Below are 23,393 nucleotides of genomic sequence, written 5' to 3' on the forward strand. Positions count from 1 at the left end.
GGTGGACAAATGAGTAAATCGAAACAGGACTCCGCTGGTGGACCCGGGGATTATACTGCTGGCAAGAGTCCAGGTTGGGGAAATTGAGCACTTACTGAGAATCAAGCAGGCGGAGTGGAGTTTCAAACCTGAACCGGGTAACAGGTGCGAGTTCCCGAGTACAGGTGAGAAGAGCCCGCAGAACTCGCATCGACAGGCAGAGGGCGCTTTGGGGAAATATGCTAATAAACAAAAATTAAATGCAAATAAGCCATAATCGGGACTTTGAGGGGCTTTTGTTTTGATCAGGCGCGCCTTGGACAGCCCGGGAGAAACCGGGGCCTGGGGCTTAAGATGGCGTTGCTGCCGCCACCAAGGGCCGGGCGGCGGCGTCGCCGAGGCTTCTGCAGGCCTCAGGCAGGGCAGCCCGCTCCCACCATCCCTCCCGCCGCGGCCGCCTGTCCCGGACCATGGTTCCGCGACCCGCCTCGGTCCCGCAGGAGCAGGCGTTTCTGATCAGGCGCACTTGGGGCAGCCGCTCCCGGGGTCCCTTGCGGCGGCGTCATGGGGGCCTCTGGGGACCTCGGAGCAAGATGGCGGCGGCGGCGGCGGGGTCCGTGAGGCGCGGGCGGCGGCGACCGCGGCGCCTTTGAGGGGCCCGGGGGCCCGGGCGGCTCCCGGCCGGGGCCCCGCCGCGGGACGGACCATGCTACGCTCCACCGGCTTTTTCCGGGCCATAGACTGCCCCTACTGGGCTGGGGCTCCCGGGGGGCCCTGCCGGCGGCCCTACTGTCACTTCCGGCACCGCGGGGCCCGGGGCCCCGGCGCTCCCGGCGGAGGCGGAGCGGCGCCCCCAGCAGCAGGTACTGCCCGCCCCCAGGCTCGGCTCTCCGCCCGGGCTTCCTTAGCCCCCCGTACCCCGCCCGGCCCTCTCCTCACACGCTCGCGAGCGAACGTCCCCCAAGCCGGGACCACCCACCCCGGGGCCCAGTGCAAGTCTCAGGACATATGTGAACCTCCGTTTCCACAAATGTAAAACGTAAGCATTGAGAGGACCTGCCTCCTAGAGGTGTCGCGAGGGTGGAGCTCGGTAACGCGGGCCGAGCGCGGCCGACCCTGGTTGGCAGGCCCAGGGCTTCTGCCTGGGGAACCGTTCCCGCCGCTTCCCCGGCCCCGAGTGCTGGTGGTAGCCCTTGCTTATTTCCACGCTCCTTCCCCCGCCGCGCCTCTGGTACTGGTCACCCCTGTTTACAATAATGGTATCAGTAGTGTCTGACTTAGGAGCACTACTGTATGTTGAGTCCCGTGCCAGACACGACCCGTCGCGGAGTAAGTCAGGCCCACTTGGCGGGGCGGGGCTTGGGGGGCTTCCAAGGAATGCCCTGCTTTTGGTTGGGCAGAGACCGACCGTTCATGGACCACACATCGCATCATTGGGGTGATGATCCGTGTCGTGGTAGTTTGGTGAGAGCCGTCCCGGATCAGGCAGTGCTGCTTGTAGGGATTGTGGGACTTGAGACATTAAGAACGGGGGAAAAGAGGGACATCACAAGGAACGGTTTGGAGGGAGGATTCAGTGTGGTGGTATTCCTGCTGAGTGGAACTCGGGCTCCTGCTGTGGCCTCTGTCCTTCTGGACTGGTTCTCCCTTCCCATCAGGCCTGAGTTCGCTATCCTATCCTTGTTTCTCCCTGAAACGATGATTTTCATCTTAGAGCCTTCCTGCTTCGAAGGAGGAGCACACTCACTAGGATTAAGTAATAGGACTGTTGGTCCATTTTGCCAGAAAAAAAAAAGACAGTTTTTGCAAACTTCCACCATAAATTTGCTCAGACCACTGGCACCTGCAGCCAACTGTTTGCAGCGGGCCAGATGCACACATTCATTGTCTGGCTCCACACCTGCGCCGGGCCAGGGGCTCACAGCTGCGTGAGGCGCGGGCCTGGCCTTCAGGAGCCTCTGTGTCTGAAGGGAATACAGACTGTGCCCACAGGTGTCTTAGCTTCAGGTGGTGCCTCACCCCTGCTCTGGTGGGGAAGGGAGTGAGCGTGGGAAGCCTTGCAGCAGTTGCAGTGCAGTTTTTTGACTGTTCTGTTTACTTCTGGGCGTGGAGAGTGGTGTTCTGCCGACTTCTGGGCTCCTCACCACCAGGACAGAGAGGGTGGGACTACCTTCCACCACTGTTGTTGGACTTGTCTCCAGGCCCACGTGTCGCCTTCGAGCCTTCTGAACTCTAGAGGTTTGATTTCTCTCCTCACGTGTTCCTCCCACGCCAAGTCAGTCTCTTGGTTCTCGTCTACATCACAGATGGCCAATTAGTTTCCTAAAGGACCCTTCTTGAGAGCGCATTTGGTGGCGTAGCCCTGCCTGCTTGACTTTGCTGCAGGAAAGTCGCAGCTGCCTACCCCTGACCCCAGTGCGTCTGCGTTTTCCTTTTGCAGGTGAGAACAAGCGGCCGCCTGCCCATCCCTGGCGGAGGGGGCTCTGCTTTCTTCTGGTAGAGCGCTGCCCGCCCTGTGGAAAGGCTGGGCCAGACCCCAGCTCAGCCCCTTTCTTGTTGTGGGGCCTCTCCGTCGCTATGTTTCCTCCTCTGGCATGCTCATGGGCCGCCCTCTGAGTAGGCTGGGGGAGAGCGTGTACCTAGGCCTCCCCCTCCCTTTCAGCTACCTCCTGCTGCAGATTTTGACAAGGCCGTTTTGCATCGGGCTTGATGGGACTGCAACAGTCCAGCCTTTGGCTGAGTCCACTTGTGACCAGATGTGCACAGCCTGGGCAGAGGTGCTCTGGCAAGGGTTGGCCAGACAGGGATGCTAAGGTGCTGGGTGATTGGCCGCCTGCAGGTGGGACATGGGGATCCTGTATGGCCCAGCTCCTCTGGCCTTGGGTCTCTGGCCTCCAGAGCCTTCCAGCAGGGTCTGGGGCTCGTGTCATGGCTGGGCAGGGATGCCCCTCCTTCTGGCCCTCAGATCCACCTTCCGGTGCTCCAGGATCGCCACCTCCGCACTGGGCTGTGGGAGGGCCCAGTTACTGCAGCACACCCTCAGGCATGCTGTTTTTCCGAGCCTTAAACTGTGGTAGGGATGATTGTCCCGTTTTACAGATGAGGAGACTGGGGCCCAGAGAGGGGAAGCCACGCACCTGTGTCCACATGGCCGGTAAGTGGGGGAGATGGGATTGAGTCTGGGCTGTCAGGCCCTTGCCCCCTCACCACCTTCCTGCTTGTAGGCACTTGTGGGACCCACGAGTCATGTGTTGGACTCGGAGTCCTGCCCTGAGGCTGGGAAAGGTGGTGTTGCCTGACTTGAGCACTGAGATGTACCAGAAGGCAGGAGTGGCCCCAGCTGCATGGCAGTGGTGGCTCCCTGGTCAGCCCTCCCACTGAGGTCTCCGATTAGGCCCTCAGCAGCCTTTTTGGTCTGGAATCCTGAAAACAGGCCTGCTTCTCCAGGGTAGCGCTAAGCCAGGGAAGGGGGTGGAGCCAGAGAGACCAGCGCTTCCCAGCAGAGGGTGGGCTTCAATTTATTTTCTCTGAGCTGACTTGGAACAGGAGGGTGCGGCGGCGTTAAGAGGCAGCCCCTGAGGAGTCCACTGGCTCTGCTGCCCTTAGCTGTCTTCCCTGTGGGCTGCACGCCCGCGGGTTTCACGTGGGGTGACTTCCCACTGCCCTGTTGAGTGTGCCTGCAGAGACCAGACTAAGTGTGCTTTCTTGGGTCTGACATGTGCTCTCTGGGGTGAGCTGCTGTGTCCCTTTCCCTCTGCCTCGGGCAGAGCTGGCACGGGGAGAAAACCCCAGTGGAGAGCGGTACTGCCTTTAGTGTCTGAAAACCCCAGTGGAGAGCGGTACTGCCTTTGGTGTCTGGAGGCCTTTGGTGCCCCGGGTGCTCGAGGGCCCTGGAGTGCTTTTGCTTGCTGGCTGTCAGCATGGTCTTCCGTCAGGCCAGCCGGGGTCTCTCACTTTGGCTGGGTTGGGAGCTCTAGGGCTGGTAGGAGGAACAGCAGAAGCCATGGACACAGGTCACTCTCAGCGGGGGTGTCCTGGGTGCTGGAGGGGTGTGGAGCAGCGTCCCGGGCCCCAGCCCCAGTGGATGCCAGGAGCCCCCCAGGTGTAACAACCACAGATGTCCCCAGACATTGCCAAGTGTCCCTGGGGGCAGGGTCACCCTGATAAGACCCCCGGTTGTAGGCTGCTTCTTGCTGAGGCCACTTTCTCTTTAAGTGTCAGCTCCCTGCCCCCGGGGAGCTGTGTGCCCAGGTGCAATGCCAGCCCCAGGGGGCTGGGGCCACCGAGCTTGGGACTGAAGCTTGCAGCCTCCTGGAGGACCCTTCACTGCCATTGGGTGGGGGGCGGTTCTGTTGTTCTTGACTTTTCTGTAAAGATGGGATGGTGGGGAATTACTGTAGACTTTCAGGACAGTGCTCTCTGTGAACATTATCAGCGCTAAATTTATCTCTTACACCAGGATGAGAAGAACCCAGGTTCTGGTGGTGGTGCAGTCTGGCCCAGACCCCTTGTCTTCAGGGGCAGCGTCCCAGGTGGCAGCAGCCCGGACAGGTTGTCTCCGTTCAGAGCCCTTTTTTTCTGGACTTGGAGTAATGGTCATTTTAAAAACATTGGTGAATACCAGAAAGTCAGGAGGAAAATGTGTACGTTGCCCCAAGTCCCACCTGCATCTGCCAGCTTGCTGTGCTCCCTCCCCGCCTTGGAGAAGAAGGGCCTCGTGTCTTTTTACCATAGTTGTGCTCCTGCCGCACTGATTGAGTTGAATGTTTTTGCTGAGACTCCACAAGCCCCAGCGAGGTGCGAGCCCTCCCCAGGCCTGTGGTTCCTACACCTCGTGGGCCCTCTTTAAGCACCTGGGGAGCTTTAAATCCCTGCCCTCTTGCCCACATCCAGGCTTGGGCCGTCCGACTAAGTGTGTACCTGCACGTAAAGCTGATTTTGGTACTTCAGGATTCTCTGCTTAGTGTCAGTCAGTAAAAAAGTGTCTCCCACCTTGGGAGCACAGAGTGCTACCTGGGCCATCTGTGGCTCTCACGACTTGGGGGTGCACCTGGCAGTGAGAGCGTGGGGGCCAGGAGTGCTGCTCAGTGCCCTCCAGTGCCCAGGATGACCCCTTCCCCTGCACACAGTTCATCCAGCCCCAAGTGTCAGTGGTGCCAAGCAAGACTGGGGAGCCTGATCAGTGTCCCAGCACCTGGCCTGCATCTGTATTTGGGAGCTGGGGAGAGAGCTGGCCAAGGCCTGTAGGGACGGGAAAAACCCTGAAAATCCCCTCTGGGTCTGGAGAGGCAGAGCAGCCCAAGTGCCCAGGTCGGGGTTGGTGGGGACAGCCAGGCCAGCTGGGTGAGCTCAGGGGACCATGCGGGGGCTGAACTGTAGCCCCACCACCACAGTCCTCAGCATCCCTCCGAGAGTACGTGTAGGCGCCACGGCAGCTTTCAGCCCCTGCAGGTGGAGTGGAGCCCAAGGGAATGCGTTTGGGCTTCACTTTCCATTGTGCGAGGAGCCTGGCCTTGGGAGGCCTGGCCTCCTGCTGGTCAGTATAATTGCCTGGGCCTCAGTTGTCTATTCTGTGAAATGGGGTCATAATGTAGACTCTCAACAAAGAGTACTTCTCTCCTGTCTCGCTCAGCTGTGCTGCAGAACATTCCTGCTTTGCCATCCTCCTCCACCCCCAGTCTGCCCTCAGATTCCCCTTTACAAAATGATTCCTAGCGACAGGCAGATGGTTTTTAAGCCTGGCGGTGGGTGCACAGGAACTCGGTTTGTTGTTCTTTCAGGTGTCTGTGTGCGGCAGGTAGACTTCCATTGGTCTGGTCTGATTCACAACAAAAAGCGGACGCCAAGAAGGAAATGCCGAGGGCAGAGGGGACTCTCGGGTCATGGAAGCTGGGAAGTGGTCAGGCAGACTCCAGTCGGAGTGCCACAGAGGTATCTCCCGGCCACCTGTCCGCCTTCACGGTGGCGGGCCCTCATGAGTTCCTGTGGCAGTCAGCCTGCGCCCCTTGAGGAAGCAGGCCCGTGTGCTGGCAGTTTTAGAGCAGTCGGCCCTGTGGTGCCCCGAGTGCTGAGGTTTTCTGTGAAGGGCTGTGTGGGCGGCAGGCAGGGGGCCTGCTCCCAGGCTTGCTGCTTTAGTTTGCTGCAGAACAGGACTGGTGGCTGATGGGGTCGCAGCACCTGGGTACTTGGGGGCAGGGGTGGGGGACTTGGCCGTCTCACAAGCTGTGGCCTTGGCGGGGATGAGCACTCACATGTGGAAATACCTGCGCCTCAGTGTTGACTGTAAACTCAAGAGCCTGCCCTGGGGCCCTCCGAGGGCTCTTCCCAGTCTGTCTGAATCTGGTACTTACCTGTGGTCCGGGCTCTGGAACTCTGGAAGTGAAGGAGAGGTGTCCAACAGCACAGATATGGCCCGGAGTCCAGGAGAGAGAGTGGTTGGCACCTGGGGTTGCAGGGGAGTCAGGCAAGTGTCCCCAAGCAAGCAGTGACTGAGCTGGGCTTTAAAGGATGGGTAGAAGTTTGCCTGGTGGCTGGAAGCGTGACGGGGAGAGGGGAGCAGCAGTCCAGAATTCTGGGCAAGGAGATGAGCGCAGAGAAAGGCCCGGGACGGCCTCATGCTCTGCGGTTGTGAGGGGGAAGGAGAGGCTGACCCGCAGCATTGCTGCCACCCGCAGTGGGCCTGGAAGGGCTCCCTTTTTTCACCCCGACTTGTGACTTGTCCTTCTCCAGCACAGTCCCCGAGAGTGCCACCACAAAGACGGGAAGATGGGGGACTCAGGGCCAGTTACCTTTCCTGTGTGGCTGCTGGGAGCTGTCTGTCCAGCAGGGACTGTCCTTTCCGGTCACCACCGAAGCCTGTGTCTGTAGGAGTGCCCGTGCTCAAGGCATTGAGGGGCCCGTGGTTCGAGGTCCATCTTTCATTCATTCCACGAATCTTTGCAGACATTTGTACTGGTCAGCTCGGTTGAGGCTGCGGTGCAGAGAGGCCTCGGGGGGTCAACGTGTTGAGCTGACAGGTGGTGAGGGACAGGAGGAAGCAGCTGGAAGGTGACAGGGGAGGTGTGTCCAAGAGGCAGCGGGACCGGATTCACTTGGCGTATCCTGGTGTTGCTTGTCCCTGTGTGTCCCGAGACTAGATCTGTCCCTGCCCTGTGATAGTCAAACCTCACAGTTGCTTGTCCAGAGAAACCTCCAGAGGCTCTCAGAGACCAAGAGTGTGGGCACTGTTTCAGGAGAGGAGTGGAAGCCTGGGGCCCAGCCAGCTGCCCCCATCCCCGTGTGCCCTGCCCTGGCACTGTGCCGGGCCCCTTGGTGGGGAGCACAGGCCCCTGAGCAGCTCAGGCCCCTGGCTCCGCAGGGAGCATCCGGGAGGGCTGCCTGGAGAGCCACCGTGCCCTCCCACCCTGGCAGGAAGCTCACCCAGGCCTGAGTGAGGGGATAGGGCTGCCTCACCGGGATGGCCAGCGTGCCCTTGCCCTTCCCCAGTCCCTGCCTCTGGGATTGAGTAATAAAAGCCACCTATGGTCCTGTGTGACCCTGTTGCGCGAGCTCTTTCTTAGGGGGCAGGCAGCCTGGCAGCCGTGACCTGTGGCCCAGAGAGAGCCCCCTAGGTGGCAGCGGCTCTGGCTGTGGCCCCCTTCTTGCCTGGATCTGGCGGTGTGGTGCTGCCTGCCCTGACGCCCTGGCCTTGGGCTGCCTCCTGAGTTGGGGGTGGTGTGATGGCAGAGGGAGGCCAGGCCTCTGGGCCCTCTGGTGCAGATGGACCCCACACGTGGGGAGGAGGACTCCAGACCCTGCTTCTCTGGGCACAGCCAGCTGCAGCTGCGGGCGCATCTAGGACGCCCCCTGTGTGCACCCGAGCACCCGCTTGCTTGGCCATCCCAGGTGTCGGGGGTGCCCCGGGCGGTGCCGGGTTCTTCCCTCCAGAATGAGTGAATGGCCAGGTGCTCTCATCCCCGGGCTTGAGGCTACTTGCTGGCCTGTCCAGTGGGGTGCCCGCATGTCCAGGGGTGCGGGGTGAGGGCATCCCACGGCGGGGAGAGGGGATGCTCCAGCGGCAGAGACTTCCAGGCCTGGAGGGAGGAGTGGCAGCTGGCCCCTCTGAGGACCTGGGGGCTACTCTGCCCTCTGCCAGGTCCCACTCCCCTAAACGCCCAAGGTACATGCGTTGAGGGATGAGTACCCAGGCCCTGGGAGCGCTGCACCTCCCGCCCTGCACTGGGGCCGAGCGGGGGCTGGCTGTTAACCGCGTCTTTTCTGCCCCGCCACCTTTCAGGAACGTCCTCCCTTCTCTCTCAGCCTTCGAGGCCTCTGCCACCCAGGCAGCTTTCTGGGGCACGGGTGGGTCTAGTTGCTCTGCACTGGCTGGTCCTTGTGTCTGGCTTATCTCTCATGCAGCAGGGATGGTGTCTGTTCCCTCATGGCCCCTCTGCCTACCCCCTGGGACTGTGACAGCCACCTGGGTTGGAGGCATCCCTGCTGGTGTCTGATCGGGCACAGAGTTGGGGCTTGACCACTGTGGCCCTGGGACAAAGGAGGAAGCCGGGTAGGGGGATGGTGAGTCCTCTCTCATCCTTCAGGAGCCAGAGCCGATCAGGCAGCGCTGGGTCTTCCTGTCTGGGTGGGGGAGGACTGACCTCTCACCGGCTGTGTGGGCCTTAGGGAGCTGCTCGACCTGGCTCAGCCCCGTCTCCTCCTCTGTGAGGTGGGCTGGCACAGGCAGGGCAAACCTGGACATTAAATGCAGGGAGGCCTGGGGGTCTCCGAGCCTGCTCTTCAGCTCCTTTTCGCTGCTCTTTAATCCTACGTGCAGCTAGAGCTGGCGGGACTGGCGTCTGTGCAGGTGCAGAAGGGCCCGGGGTGTTCTGTAACCAGGGGTCGTGGTGGGAGCAGAGGGGAGCAGAGGCAGGATGGAGCCCAGGAAAGGGCGGTTCCAGGCAGAGGGAACGTTTAGAGGGCGGGGAGGTGGCTGCCCAAGACTCGGGGGAGACCTTCGACCCGATACGGGCTCCGGGCAGTCCTTTCCCTGAGCACTGTGGCCGCACCGTGTTGTTCTCCCCCCGTGCTGGACGCCTGGCTCAGGAGCTGGCGATCAGAGTGTGTGTCAGGACCGGGTCACTGGGAGAGCTGCCAGCGGCACCAGAGCCCGGACAACTGTCTTTTTCCAGTGGGCGGGGCCGCTGCTCACACAAGGACCGGCACAGGGGTGGGCCTGGGGACGGGCTGAGGGCGCTGGGAAGAGGCCTCTGCCAGACTTCCCCTCCGAGCTGACCAGGGCCTTCCCAAGGGACGGCCCTCAGCTGACGGCTGGGCAGGCCCTTCGCCTTGCAGGTGTCCCTTGAGCTGGGCAGCAGCCAGCCCTTTTCTCCCCTGGGCTGAGGGTCTCTGCTTCTCCTGAGGGTGTCACCCCGGCACCTGGGCCTTCAAGGAGCTTTTCCAGTCATCCTGAGATTGGCTCCCTTTCTGAAAAACAGCCCAATTAACCTTGTTTACCAGAGGCACGCCTACCTGGCACAAACCCCGAAGGAGCACCTATTTGCTTCTATCCAGACTAGTCCCCGGTAGTTGGAAGGTGCTAAGGCACCCCCAGGGCCCTCCCTGGCCTCTCCAGGCTCGCCTGTCGAGTTGCTTGTAAGACATTTTCTTGAGGTGCTCCACCAGTTTCTCTTGGGCCCTTGAGGGACCCGCCCCCTGAGGAAGGGTTGGGCAGGGGCTCGGTGGCTTACAAGTACCTTCTCCATTGCCCCTTCCCCCCAAAAGCCTCTGGGGGCCTTGGCGGGGGCTCCAGGGGCTGCTGCTTCAGGGCCCGAGCTCTGGGCCTGATGCACTCACTTCTAAGCCTCGGGGGGTAGGGCCCGTGCCCCTCTGGCAGCTGTGTGCTTGATGTTTCTAGATCAGTCTGGAGCCCCCCAGCTGGTGACGTGGCCTTACAGTGCCTTGGGGAAATGGAGGCCCAGAGGGGGTCTTGACCTAGACCATCCCAGGGCCACCTAGGGCTGTTCCTTTTGCTTTTCGGTGCAGCTGGGTAGAGTGCGGGAGGCAGCCTCCCCCAGGACTGAAAATGTCACATGTTGGTGGGGCTCCTGGATGCTTAGCTCAAGGGGGCTGGAGCTGAGCCTGGTGGGAGCTGCACCCCCTTGAGAGTCTGAGGGCGCCTGGAAGGAGCGGAGCAGGCGAAAGTGCCCTTAGTCAGGCTCACCGGTGCCAGTCAGGCTCTTAGTTAGGCAGCAAGAGCACCTCTCCCCGCCAAGATGCCTGGCTGACCCCCCAAACATCAGCCTCTGCCTCTGGTCCCCCTTGGGGCCTTGGCAGCCCGCCCCCCCTTCCTTCCGTGGGGCTGGACCCTAGGGTGCCTCCGCACCGTGCTTCCAAAGCACAGGCTCGTTTGTGGGGGGATCCCATCCTTTCAGAATCTGAAGTGCAAGGTCTGAACTCGGCCATTACTTGAGCGGGGTTGGAGGCACTCCCGGATGACTTGTCTGTCGCCTTGGAATCTCTGTGAGCTGTTCCAGAGCAGGCAGTGGGTGGGAAAGGACCTCTGTCCATTAGCTCCCCACTGTGCCCTGTCCACCTCTCTTGGGAGCAGAGCGTTCCTTGCTGCTGTCCCCGACCTGGGGCAGTGGGATGGGGCAGGAGGGAGGCTGGGGAGTGACGTGAGTCGGGCTAGAGGCCCCTGGAGACCAGCAGGACCCCACCAGCCCCTCACTGGGCATGCCCCTTAAGTGCTCCCAACTTGCTGGCCTGGGCCTCTCCACTCTGCTCGGCAGCCAGGACTTGGAGGGGGCCGCTGGCTCCCCTGTTCATCCAGACAGGTGGGGGTTAGGGGTGGGTTTGCTGTTAGCGCCTTTGGACCCGTTGTGGCTCAGGGTGGGCTGGGAGGGGGGCCCTAGATCTTGCTGTTGGGGTTTCTAGCCTTCCCTCTGGACCTCTGCATGGTCTGTTCATCTTGAACCTTGCCGGGGCCGGGGGGCCGGTGACCATGTGTCCTGACCTGGGCCCCTGGCCTGACACCCTCAGCTGGGAGGTGGGGACATGAAGTGACTGCTCCCCAGCACCCAGTCCTGCTGGGCCCCCGTGGCCTTCATTGCTTAGCTTTACCTCCTCATCTGTAACTCACAGCCCTGGCGTGTCCTTGGTGGCACAGATACACACAGCCTTTCTAAGTATCACTTGAAAAAGAAGTTCCAAGTTAGAAGCCAGACAACAGGCCTGCAGTGGCCTTGCCCTCCCTCGGGCCGCCAGGCAGCCGGCTGAGCCCCGGCCCTGCAGCGCCCTGTTCTCGGTGCGCTCCCTCGTTCGCTGGGGCTTCTGCAGCTAGATGCCGCACGCTGGGTGCCTGGAAGCAGCACAGGTGTTTCCTCTGGTGGTTTTGGGGGTCAGAGGTCCAAATGGGGCTCCCTGGGCTACAGTCCACGTGTGGGCGTGGCTGGTTCCCTCTGGAGGCTCCTGGGAGACCTGGCTGCTACTCTGCAGCCACAGGGCACCAGGACAGAGTCACTTGTTCTGCACAGGTTTCACGGGAGTGTGCCCGGTAGGCCACGAACGATGAGCTGCGTTCAAGTTCTGGGGCGTTTGGCTATGGAGTGTTGTTTTTCTCTCGGAATGCTGGGCTTTATTTGCTCACTTTTTACTGAGAATTTCTGCGTTTCGGTCTGTAAGTGACAGTCTCCTGTGAGTTTTGTGGCAACTCTGGTGGTATCTGGGTTGCGCTAGTCTTGTGGAATTTACCCCAGAAACAGGCAGATCACATGAGCTACCTGTCCGCTGGGCGCCCCCTTGGGGCTGGTGTGAACGTTGGTGCTCACACTCTGTGGGCCACCACGCTGTGTCCTGAACACGGTACATTGTTTGGCCATCTTTTGCAGCCGTGGCATGGTACCTAGGCGGCCTTCTGCCTTGTCGCCTTGTAAAATGTGTCCTGTGCTGTGGATGTGCTGTCCCGTGTCCTCAGCAGTGGGTAGTCAGTGGTTTATGCTCTCCCGCTGGTACCTGCCCAGCCGGTGGGCTTTTCTGTGGGCGAGAAAGCGAGTGGGACAGAGTGCAGAGGGCACTACCCCAGACAGGGCTGCACACGCGTTCCCCGCTGTTCCGAGCAGGCTGTGTGGGGCCCAGCCTTCTGCTCGCCTCCCACCCCCGCCTCCTGAGCTTGGGAAGCTCTGCGCACCTCCCCCCGTACGCCCTGTGGCCACCCCCACCCCGGCTGGGCATCTGGACTTCCAAGGGTATCCCCCCACCGCCCCCGGCTGCAGGTGCGGCGTCACTGTGGGCCGGCTCTGTGGGCACCCCTCTGCCTCGCCCTGTTCCGCACCTCACGTCCCATTTCACAGTGGCTAAAGTCCCCGGGCTCCTGCAGCCTTCTCTGGGGCCCGAGTTCTGTGCCCCTCACTCCTGGCAGCCTCAGCGGGGCAGGGCCTACGTGGAGGGGCCCGCTGGAAACCTTGACTTGCAGGTAGAGCCTCGGTGGGGGTTGGCCGGAGGCCTGGCCCCTGGATGTTCTGCAAGGCTGGTTCTCCCCTCTCTGCTCTGGGCTTAGCCCGTGGGCTCAAGGCCCGGGATGAGGCAGTGGCTGGTCGCTGGCTCACGTGGCTGCTGCCTTAGGGCCTGCTCACTGCTGTTTTCTCCCTCTTCCTGTTTTAGGGCTTGGTTATGACCCGTACAACCCAGAGCTGCCCAAGCCCCCGGCGCAGAGGGAGAATGGCGCCCTGGGTAGAGGGGACGAGCCCCGCTCAGACATTCTGGAGCTGGAGCTGGTCAACCAGGCCATTGAGGCTGTGCGCTCCGAGGTGGAGCTTGAGCAGAGGCGGTACCAGGAGCTCCTGGAGACGACCCGGGAGCACGGCTCGACTGAGGCCCCCGCGCTGGCGCCCCGCGGCCCCATTGCCTGCCCCGCTGACGGCCTGGATGAGGATGCTTTCCCGCTGTCCTTCAGTTACAACCCTGGCGGCCGTGGCCTGTTCAGCCCCGATGCCAGCTACCAGCCCACGCCACTGGCTGCCTCTGCCGAGCCCAGCAGCAAGTACTCGCTGGCCTCTCTGGACCAGGGTCAGGGCCATGGTGGAGGGGGTGGCAATGCCCTGGAGTACGTCCCCAAGGCTGTGAGCCAGCCCCGGCGATACAGCCGCCCTGTCCACAGCAGCAAGTACGTGGTGGACAACTCCAAGCCCTCTACAGACCTGGAATACGACCCACTGTCCAACTTCTCTGCCCGCCTGCTCAGCAGAGCCAGCGCCAAGGACGACAGGGCCCCCAAGCGACCCAGGGGCTCCCTTAGCAGTGAGCCCTACACGCCCGCACCCAAGAAGACCTGCGACCCTTTCGGTGGCTGTGACGCAAGGTTCTCGGACTCAGAGGATGATGCTGCCGCAGCCCCGGGTGATAAGCCCACCACCGCCAGCCCCCCGAGAGCCCAGGTGGGTTCTGGGAGCAAGGCCCTGGGGAAGCCTGGCTCCAGGGTGGGTGCAGAGCCTGAGGAGGGCAGCCTGCGGGAGACCAAGGAGATTGCCGTGCAGTACGACGTGGGGGACCTCGGGCAGCCTCCCAAAGGCCCAGGTGGGCCGCCACCTGCCAAGCCCAGCTCCCCGGCCAGGGTCTCACAGGAGCACGGCAGCTCCAAGGAGGGGAGACCCAAGAAGAAGAAAAGTGGGGTGCTTCCGGCAGCCGGCCCCAAGGACAGTGTCCGGAAGACAGACAAGGATAAGGATGGAGCGCGTGGGAGGCTGGCCGAGAAGCCCGGTGTGGACAGGAGGGGCCCGCAGGCCAGCAGCCCCCGGCACAGGGCAGAGCGGTCCCAAGGGACCAAGAAAAAGCCATCTTCAGCCACTCTGGTGGCCAGCTCAGGGAAAGGCCGGCCTGACCAGCCGGGACCGAAACCAAGCCCCACACAGGGGGGCGCCCGCCAGCTGCCGGACAGGACAGTTAGTGAGACCCCATCAGGGAAGCTGGCAGAGCGGAAGACCCGCTCACTGGACGAGGGCACCCCCCGGGACACCCCCAAGCTGCAGAGGCGGGCCCTGAGCCACGCCGACCTCTTCGGGGATGAGAGCGAGGACGAGGACCCCGGGCCCAAGGTGCCTGGACTCCGGCCGCCTGCCCTCCCCAGCCTCAGCTCCAGCTCCGATTCGGACTCTGACTCAGACACGGACTCCAGCCTGGGCCTCTCTGCTGCACGGGGGCTGCCCAAACGCCTCAAGGCCTCCCCGCCCCCCTCGGCTGGCCAGTCCTCTTCCTCCTCCTCCCCCTCGTCCTCGTCCTCGATGGGGGCGGGTTCTGACGTGGACTACTCAGCCCTGGAGAAGGAGGTCGACTTTGACTCCGACCCCATGGAGGAGTGCCTGCGCATTTTCAACGAGTCCACCGCGGTCAAGACGGAGGACAAGGGCCGGCTGGCCCGGCAGGTGAGGGTCTTGCTGGGCTCCTCCCCGACTTTGCCTATGACTGGAGTCTCGTGTCTGCCTCTTAACTCGTTCAGAACTCAGGGACCCTCACTGGCTGCCTGCTGCCCCCTGCACCCCATCCAGAAAGAGGACGCCGGCTTACAACCCACCCCCACCATGGGGTTCTGCAGCCCCCTTCTGAGAGCACTCCCGTGAAGGGGTAGCGGCCTTCCTCAGCCCGCTCCCTTCCCCCCGCTGCTGCCCTCTGCCTCCTCCCTGTGGCCTCCTCCCCATCCTCCCCATCCTGGTCCCTCCTCTCCCCATGCAGCCCCCCTCCCCCCTCTCTCCTTTCCTCCCTCCAGCCCCCCCCCCAAAAAAGCCCCCCAAGAACTCAGCCAGCCTCAACCTTTCTGGTCTCCTGCGCCAGTGTCCCCACCTCCGCCGGCAGAGGGAGCTCGCTGTAAACAGCACGCTGTGCCAGCTCCTGCACTGAGCCTGCAGCTTCTGAGGGTTCAGATCACAGGCTTGCCGCGGCCCTGCCCCTGGGTCCCTCCCTTAGTGCCCCACCCTGTTCCTGGCCCTTTGCTTTTCAGTTTCATCCCCTTCATTCTCATGATTCTGAGCCCTTCCCTGTGCCAGGCGGGTGGTATGTGGGCTGGGCCAAGCCTGCAGAACTCACTCTCAGTGGGGCCTGGAGATGAGCTCAGGGCTCAGGCAGTGCTGGGGGGAGACTTGGCTCCAGAGCGCTAAATCTCACCTGCGAGGAAGGCCTGGCACACCTCCTGGGAAGTCGGTGAGAGCCTCAAGTCACATGTCTGGACACGGCAGCCTGACCTTCAAGCCTGTTACTGTCTTCCCGCCCACTCCCGGCTTGGCCTGGGAGTCACATCCTCTGTGTGCCCCAGCGTTGGCATGGGGAGCTGAGGCCCCAGGAGGGAGCCTCGTTGACGGATGAACGTGTGTTTCAGCCTCCCAAGGAAGAGAAGATGGAGGACCAGGGGCATTCAGGGCTGACCACTCTGTTCCCTGGGCAGAAGAGGAGGATTTCTCATCTTTCCAAGCAAGGCAAGGAGGTGAGGTCCTCCTCTGGGGTCCTGGGTAGAGGCTGGCAGGAGGGAGAAGGGCTCCCATCTGCAGAAGCAAAGGCCCCATGTTCCTTTACTGATGGGTCCCTTTGGTGCTGCCCGTGTCCTGCAGAGACGTGCCTGGGACCCACAACCAGCCACCAAGTTGCGCTTAGTGGTGCGGAGAGCGCGGCCCGGGGCAGGGAGAGTGAGGGAGGGACGGCTCTCCAGCAGATACACTGCTAGATCCCAGCTCCAGAGTACACTGTGTGATCTTGCACAAGTGAGGTGTCCTCTCTGAGCCTTGGTTTTGTCCCTCGTGGCCTGAAGACAGGAGCAGTTGTCAGTCACTGGTCGGGGGTGGGTTGGTTAGTGTGCTAGCGCAGGAAAGGCTGGGGCAGAAGACAGAGCTCCAAGCTGAAGAACTGCAGGTGATCCAGTCATTCTCCCTCCGCCTGAGGGGGTTCTGGAAGTGAGGTCTAGAGAAGATTGGATCAGCAGGATCTAATCTAGGGGCTGGGGATTTCCATTCACTCTGTGCCTACATCAGGGCTGAGGGCATTTGTGCTGTGTGATCTCAAGCAAGTGGTGCAACCTCTCTGAGCCTTGGCTTTCTCCTTTGTGGCCCAGAGACAGGAACAGTCTTCCATCACTGGGGTGGTCAGTGTACTAATGCAGGGAAGGCTAGGGCAGAAGACAGGGCTCCAAGCTAGAGAACTACAGGTAATCCAATCACCAGACCCCGCCCCCACAAAGGAGATCCTGCAAGATCTATCTAGAGAAGATTGAATCAAGCAGGATCTAATCCAGGGGTTGCGGGTGCCCACCCACCCTGTGCCTATATAGGGGCTGAGGGCCCAGCCTGGGTAGTCAGAAGCCAGAAGTCTGGAGAGCAGGGCCAGGAGGGAGGCCTGGGGTAGTGAAGCAGCATGATGAATTTGAGAGCCGACGCACCAAGCTGGTTCCCTGCAGGATACGTGCAGACTCAGGAGATGGTGCCCGTGCTGGGGGTGGCCTGCCCCTTCCTGGACCTGGGGTCCCTGCTGTCTGTGCAGCAGTTCCCCTGTCCTGCTGCCCCGGGTGGCCTGCTCTGGGTGCCCTTGATGTGCACCCTGCACTTGGAATTTGCCATCTCCCAGGCGGAGCCAACGAGGAAAGGCCCCACGCTCCCCACCCGGCCCCCGACTGCCCAGGAGGTGTGCTACCGGCGGGCCCAGCAGGCGCAGAGGGAGTCAGCCAGCTGGTTCCAGGCTGCCCAGCAGCCGGCCGAGAGGCCATCCTCTGTCCACATCTCGGCCCCAGGCGAGAAGAGAAGGATCGCCCATGTCCCCAACCCGCTCCTGGCTGCAGGTAAGGCCCATGGTCCAGCAGAAGGAGCCTGACCGTGGCAGTGGCTGTGAGCCCGGCCTGGCTGGGTCTCAGGGTGCTTATCTTTAAGATGAGGGTGGAAGTCTCCTGATTGCCAGCAGGAGGCGGGAGCAGGCCTGACAGCTCTGGGCCTCTGTGGGCTTGGGTGGCAGTGGTGGGGCTGGCTGTAGGGAGCCTGACAGGTGTCCTCCTCCCTCCCCCAGCTTGTTAGGCAGACCGGGGCCGCCCCACCTGCCTGGTCTTCGGGAGGCTCCTACCCAGGTGTGGTTTGCAGCCGGCAGGGTGTCAGTGGGGCTTGGGGGCTGTTTTTCTTCTTTGTCCCACCCCGAGGGCCAATTCCTGCCGGCTTGGGCTTGTCTGGAAGCTGGGCTGCACCTCAGCAGTTGGATGGGCGAGCCGCTCAGGGGTGTGTCTAGGGCTGAGGACTTACGTGTCTGGAGGGCTGGTTCACGTCTAGAGCCATCTGGCTTCTCTCTGGCGGGGGGGACCCTGCTGTCTGACCCGCTCCCCAGGGCCACCCTTGCTGCTGGTTCAAAGGCCCCTTTGAGGAACTGGCCCCGAAGTGGCGGCTGCACACTCTGGTCCTGCGAATACAGGCTTCCACTGACCTCCCTGGTTTTCCCTGGTGCCTAGAGCCTCCTTTAGGAAAAATTCTCCAGGTTCTGATCCTTCCCCTTCCCCAGAGTGCCTGAGGTAGAGCTCAGAGCCAGGGGTTGGTCAGCCAGGGGTTTCCTCGTGGATTTTGGCACAGGTTTGGCCCTGGGGTCCTGCATGGAGATAGCCCTGAACTGTGGACCAGGGACACACTCTCCAAAACCTCTCGAGTTGTCTGGTCGTCGCTGATGGCTTTGGACAGTCCTGTCACTGTCATCACTGCCCTCAGGTGGTGTGGCTGCTCTCCTGAGCCCTGGGGGGCTCACCTGAGCCCAGGGCCTTGTGCTCTAAATGACCCTAAAGCTCTCGTTCCATCCCTGGAAAGTGCACGTCCTTAGAGAGGACAGCAGTCGGCAGCTTGCTTCCCTCGTGGCCCGCGAGGCTGGCCCTGGCCCCGCCGCTCCGGGCCTCGGTCCCCTCGGCTCCTGTCCTTCCTCAGGGCTAGCCACCCCAGCACCCCTGCCCCGGAAGGGGGAACAGCCCTGCTGGTGGGCACCCTCCTCCCTGGGGCAGGAGACTGTTGGGTTTGTGACCTCATCAAAGGGAGAGGCAGAACCCAGGCAGCTGTGGGCAGGTCGGCTGCTCAGTGACCGGGCTGGGCCATCCCACAGCCTCTGGTCCTTAGCCCAGGAGCCAGGGCCTTTCTTCCCTCACACTTCAATGCCTCGGAGTCGGGGGCCGGAACATGTGGCAGAGGCTCCCCATGCCCTCTGTGACTCACTGGACCACCCCGGCGGCAGCCTTGCCTGAGCCGGCCTCTGCAGCCCTGTTTTCGTCTCCCCCATCTCGATGGACTTGCCGGAAAGCAGATAGAGCCTAATGTCCTTCCACAGCCCGCGGGCCAGGCCCCGGCCCTTCCCCCTGTGCTCTGAGATGCACGTCCTGCTGACGCTGAACAGCCGCGGCCGCTTGGTGCTCTGCAGCTCAGTGATGGGTGTGCTCTCCTCCTGCACTCACAGTCCCTGCCCCCTGCCAGCCCCCACAGGTGCCAAAAGGACCCTCTCGGCCAGCAGCAGCCAGCCTCCCAATGGCCCCGAGCCCGGCAGCCAGCCCCTGAAGACGCGCACGCTGTCAGGCATGGCGTCCAAGACCACCACCACCATCACCCCCAAGCGTGTGGCCCACAGCCCGTCCTTACAGGTACCGCGGCCCCCCACCCCCGCCCCCCAGCAGCTCCAGCATTTCTCCTGTCCTCCCGCTTGTTTTCTCTTTAACTGTAGGTTTGTTTCTCAGAGCCATTTCGGTTCACAGACACACCGAGCAGGGGGCCGCATGCCCCTCCCCTGCCCGCAGTTTCTCCCCTCCTGTCAGCACTGGCTGGTCCTCTGTCGGCGCCATGAGCCACTAAGGCCCAGAGATTCTGGCAGGGTCTGCCTGGGGTGTGGGATGCCCGAGGGCTGGAGGGGCTGGAGGTGCCGGTGGGCGCACCAGCCTCTGCTCTCTGTGTTTCTCTAGAGTTTAAAGAAGCCCATTATCCCGAAAGAGTTCGGGGGCAAAGTCCCCACCGTCATCCGGCAGCGCTATCTCAACCTGTTTATTGAAGAGTGCCTCAAATTTTGCTCTTCTAACCAGGAAGCCATAGAGAAGGTGCGAGGCCCGGGGTGCGGCTGCCGGCTGGGGCGGGCGGGGCTGGGTGGGGCTGAGCCCGGTGTCTGCCCACAGGCGCTCAGCGAAGAGAAGGCGGCCTATGACCGCAGCCCCAGCAAGAACGTCTACCTGAACGTCGCCGTGAACACGCTCAAGAAGCTGCGTGGCCTGGTCCCCAGCGCCGGGCCCGGCGTCAGCAGTAAGTCACGCCCGGAAGGCCCGGGCCCGGGCCCGACGCAGAGCCCCACCCCACTCCGGGCCACCCCTGGGCTACAGGAGCCTCTCTGCAGCTCTGAGCCTGGTGGGCTCCTCAGACAAGGGCTCTGCGTCCCCGCTCCGGCTTCTCTTGGCCCCGTGCCCTCAGAACGGCCTCCCCTGGTCATTAACCGCCCTCCTCAGTGAGCTCAGGGCCACCGCTAATGGGGGCCTCTTCAAAGCGCGAGGCTGGGGCGGCTGGCTCTGCGCCAAGTGTGGGTGGTCGCTTCATTAGTCCTCTCGGAGGATGCATTAGCGCTGCGGCCCGCTCTGCCCCGCACGCTCCTCCGTGCTTTCCTGCTCTCGCCTTGCCAGCTCCCTCCGCTCCCCCACCCCCGTGGGCCTCACGCAGAGCCCGAGAAGGCCGTCAGATCTTGTGTTAAGTTCTTCCCTTCCCCTCCAGGGGGTGAGGACCCCGGGCAGATCCAGGGGAGGTGGAGGGGCTTCCAGGCAGCCTACTGGTCTCCAGAGAGTTAAGGTGGGGGCGATTGACTGCCCCAAGTTGGCCAGAGATCAGGCTGCAGGGGGCAGCCTCAGGAGGAGGGTCGGGGAGCCCTTGGGAGGGAGAAAGGGGTCTGAACCTGGTTACCCTTCCCTCCCCTCTTCCAGAAACCAGTGGCCGGAGGGTTGTGTCCCATGAAGTGGTTCTGGGGGGCAAGTTGGCTGCCAAGACCAGCTTTTCGTTCAGTCGCCCCAGCAGCCCCCGAGTGGAGGATCTGAAAGGTGAGCCTGGCGGCCCTCCTACCCTCCCTGCCCACTGCTCCCCGTGGAAGAAGAGAGGCCCTGGCCCCAGCCCCACAGGCCGACCGCCCCTCCCGTTGTCCCCAGGGGCCGCCCTGTACGGCCGCCTCAAGGAGTACCTGCTAAGCGAGGACCAGCTCAAGGAGAATGGCTATCCCTTCCCGCACCCCGAGCGGCCGGGCGGCGCCGTCATCTTCACGGCTGAGGAGAAGAAGCCCAAGGACTGTGAGTACCTCCCTCACCGCTGCTGTGGTGGAGGCTGGGCTGGCAGGGGGCGCCGTCCAGGGAAAGGGAACAGCACAGCCCCGGGGGTTCAGACAGAGCTCTGGGCCAGGCGGGGGGTGCAGGGCCAGCCTGACACCTTGCCCTGCCCCCTGCCCCGTCCACACCCGCAGCCTCCTGCAGGATCTGCTGCCGCTGCGGCGCCGAGTACCTCGTGTCCTCCTCGGGCCGCTGTGTGCGGGATGAGGAGTGTTGCTACCACTGGGGGCGGCTGCGCCGGAACCGAGGTGAGGCTGGGCTGGGCCGCTGCTGGGCTGGGCCACCTGCTCTGATCACTTGTAGTTTTCTTTCCATTGTTCTTCGTGACAAATCATGCAAAGACCTTCCTGTGACAGTGCTCACACTCAAAAGGAAGGCCTCCCGCTGCCCCACCAGCAAGTTCCCACTCACGGGAACACTCACAGCCCCTTGAGCTCCCCGCTGGCTGCCTGTGGACTGTCCCTGGGTCCAGGGCCTGCCCGCTGTCCTGAGTCCTCCTGCCTAGTAGGAAGGGCGTGGGGAAGGTGCCCCTGCCCGGGCAGACTGGGTGTCAGGAACCCCCTGTGGGAGGGCGGGGTCGGGTGGTGACATGGAACTCTGCTGACTGCCGCCTCCCCTCAGTGGCCGGTGGCTGGGAGACTCAGTACACGTGCTGCTCGGCCGCCATTGGCTCCGCCGGCTGTCAAGTTGCCAAGGTGAGTGTCTGGGAGAGCCCTCCATGGTCCCCCCGGGCCAGAGCCCTAGCCCCTCCTTGATTCATCTGCGTGGTCTGGGGGCCTTGGGAAGAGGGGGACAGTCCCTGAAAGTCGCCCAGCAGCAGCTGGGCCTTCTGAGGTGCCACCCTCACATTCCTTAACCCCCTACCCTCAGCAACACGTGCAGGACGGCCGGAAGGAGAACCTCGAAGGGTTTGTGAAGACCTTTGAGAAAGAATTTTCAGGAGACTCGCACCCAGGAATCTACGCCCTCGACTGTGAAATGGTGAGTCAGCCTGGCTGCCTGTGGCCTCCCGAGTCCTCAGGAGCTGTGGTACTGTGGTGGTGTTGCCACCCGAGGGGTGTCCCTGCTCCTCTGCCAGAGCCTGGAGGGTGCGGGTGTTCAGATGAGAGAGTGACCAGCAGCCGGGCACACCTCCCCGAGCACAGGAACCCAGCATGTCCCCCAGCGCCCAGTGCACACACAGGGCCCCCTCTGTGCTCGGAGGCTACCTGGATATCGGGAGCACAACTCTGGCTTTGGGGAAGGGCCCCCAGGTTCACGCCCTCTCTGACTCCGAGAGGAGCCCAGGGGGCCTCTGGCTCAGGTCTCATAACTGAACGCCAGTGAAGGTGGGGCCTGAGCCTCTGCCTGCAGGGCTCAGGGACCAGGGGTGGCCTTATGACGTGGTGTGTGGGAGGGGCTGCCAGGACGCTGTCTCTGAGGCGTGTCCTTTGACCTCGCAGTCCTACACCACGTACGGCCTGGAGCTGACGCGTGTCACAGTGGTGGACACGGACCTGCAGGTTGTGTATGACACCTTTGTCAGGCCAGACAACGAGATCGTCGACTATAACACCAGGTGCGCCCCATCCCAACCTCCCAGAAGCTGAGAGCCTGTGCAGGACCCCTGTTCCTGTCTGGGGCCCAGCTTCCCTGCCTGCAGCCCGGCTCCTACCCGGCCTCTGTGCTGGGGGCCCCCGAGCCCTCCCCAGCCCCTCCAAGGCCTCTGTCCTCCCGCCTCCAGGTTTTCAGGGGTGACCGAGGCCGACCTGGCAGACACGAGCATCTCCCTCCGGGACGTCCAGGCCGTCCTGCTGAGCATGTTCAGTGCAGACACCATCCTCATTGGCCACAGTCTGGAGAGCGACCTGCTGGCCTTGAAGGTATCCCCAGCCCACCCTCAGCCCAGGGAGGGAGCTGTGGGGTCCGCGACTGGGCATTTCGAGTCTCCCTCCCCAGCATGCCCTCTGGAACCCTACGGAGTCCCAGGCACCTTTCCACCCCAGTCCTCCTGGGGCCCTGAGCCCTGAGGTCCCTGACCGGCTGTCCGCCTGCAGGTCATCCACAGCACCGTGGTGGACACGTCTGTGCTCTTCCCGCACCGCCTGGGCCTCCCCTACAAGCGCTCCCTGCGGAATCTCATGGCCGACTACCTCAGACAGATCATCCAGGACAACGGTGAGGGGCTGGGCCGGGGGGCGGGACGGCCCCACAGGCTCCCCTCCCTGACGCATCTGTCCCCCAACAGTGGACGGGCACAGCTCCAGTGAGGACGCCAGTGCTTGTATGCACCTGGTGATCTGGAAGATCCGAGAAGACGCCAAGACCAAGCGGTGACCGCCGCCTGCCTGCCCGCCTCTCCCACAGCCCCGGCCCGCCCTCTACCCCAGGCCTCTTCCAAAACAGTGCAATAAATCTCGAGAGCTAACCCTGTCCACGTCACCAAGACACGGAAAACCGAGAGAACGGGACGAGCTGGCGGCAGAGAGCCCAATGCCAAGAGCGACCCTGGAGCCCTGCGCCCCCGCCGCGCCCCCTCACGCCCGTCCCTGCCTCTCTGCCCCCAGACCTCTGTCCTCTGGAGACTGCTGCTGACTCGATGGGCCGAGGCCGGGCCCATGCTGCCCGCACCCCAGCCAGGCCCTGCTCCCACCGCTTCTCTTGGGTGGTGGGTGGGAGGCGGCCAGGCAGGCTTGTCGAGGGTGTGTTTGAGACAGGGGTTGTCTTTTTATTTTGTATTGTTATTTTTATTATTTTTAATTTAAAGCTGATGACTTGCACAGTTGTCTTCCTCTACCCAGAAGAGCGAGACCCTGGTGCTGCCTTCCCTCCTGAGGGGTGGGGCGGGGCTGGGAGCAGCCAGCTGGCGCCCCAGCAGCCACTGGGACCCGGGAGTTCAGCCCCCAGCCCACCTGGGCCCTGTGACTTCTGGGAACCGAGCCAGCCCCTCTGTCAGCCCCCAGGGCCTCGCCTTCCGGACGCCCCGGGGCCTGTCTGCCTCTGGACACTGTCTTCCCGCCAGAGCCCCACCCTCCTCAGGGAGGCTGTCTAAAGCCCTGCAGCCCCCAGGTTCCCCAGCCCCTCTCCCCCACCCCCAGGCAGGGACAGAATAAATGTTTGTATTGATTTTAGA

At 62.8% G+C, this 23,393-nt stretch overlaps 1 protein-coding gene across 1 annotated transcript; it reads left to right on the plus strand.

Moving 5' to 3' along the window:
• The first annotated feature begins 544 nt into the window (after positions 1–544).
• Positions 545–23,393, plus strand: REXO1 (RNA exonuclease 1 homolog). Its single transcript, XM_032466078.1, has 16 exons — positions 545–842; positions 12,616–14,372; positions 15,320–15,424; positions 16,555–16,765; positions 18,414–18,577; positions 18,893–19,024; positions 19,100–19,223; positions 19,889–20,002; positions 20,108–20,245; positions 20,416–20,529; positions 20,903–20,976; positions 21,152–21,262; positions 21,724–21,839; positions 22,005–22,143; positions 22,318–22,438; positions 22,509–23,393. Exons 1-16 carry the CDS (start codon positions 686–688, stop codon positions 22,595–22,597), a joined length of 3,666 nt encoding a protein of 1,221 aa, XP_032321969.1. The 5' UTR covers positions 545–685; the 3' UTR covers positions 22,598–23,393.

The sequence above is a fragment of the Camelus ferus genome, chromosome 22, assembly GCF_009834535.1.
Source record: "Camelus ferus isolate YT-003-E chromosome 22, BCGSAC_Cfer_1.0, whole genome shotgun sequence".
Taxonomy (NCBI): domain Eukaryota; kingdom Metazoa; phylum Chordata; class Mammalia; order Artiodactyla; family Camelidae; genus Camelus; species Camelus ferus.

Excerpts from the sequence above, each read along its gene's own strand:
- REXO1 (XM_032466078.1), top strand. The coding sequence starts at position 686 with ATGCTACGCTCCACCGGCTTTTTCCGGGCCATAGACTGCCCCTACTGG. Across the intron at positions 843-12,615 it reads AGCGGCGCCCCCAGCAGCAG|GGCTTGGTTATGACCCGTAC; the intron begins GTACTGCCCGCC and ends TTCCTGTTTTAG. Across the intron at positions 16,766-18,413 it reads CAACCCGCTCCTGGCTGCAG|CCCCCACAGGTGCCAAAAGG; the intron begins GTAAGGCCCATG and ends GCCCCCTGCCAG.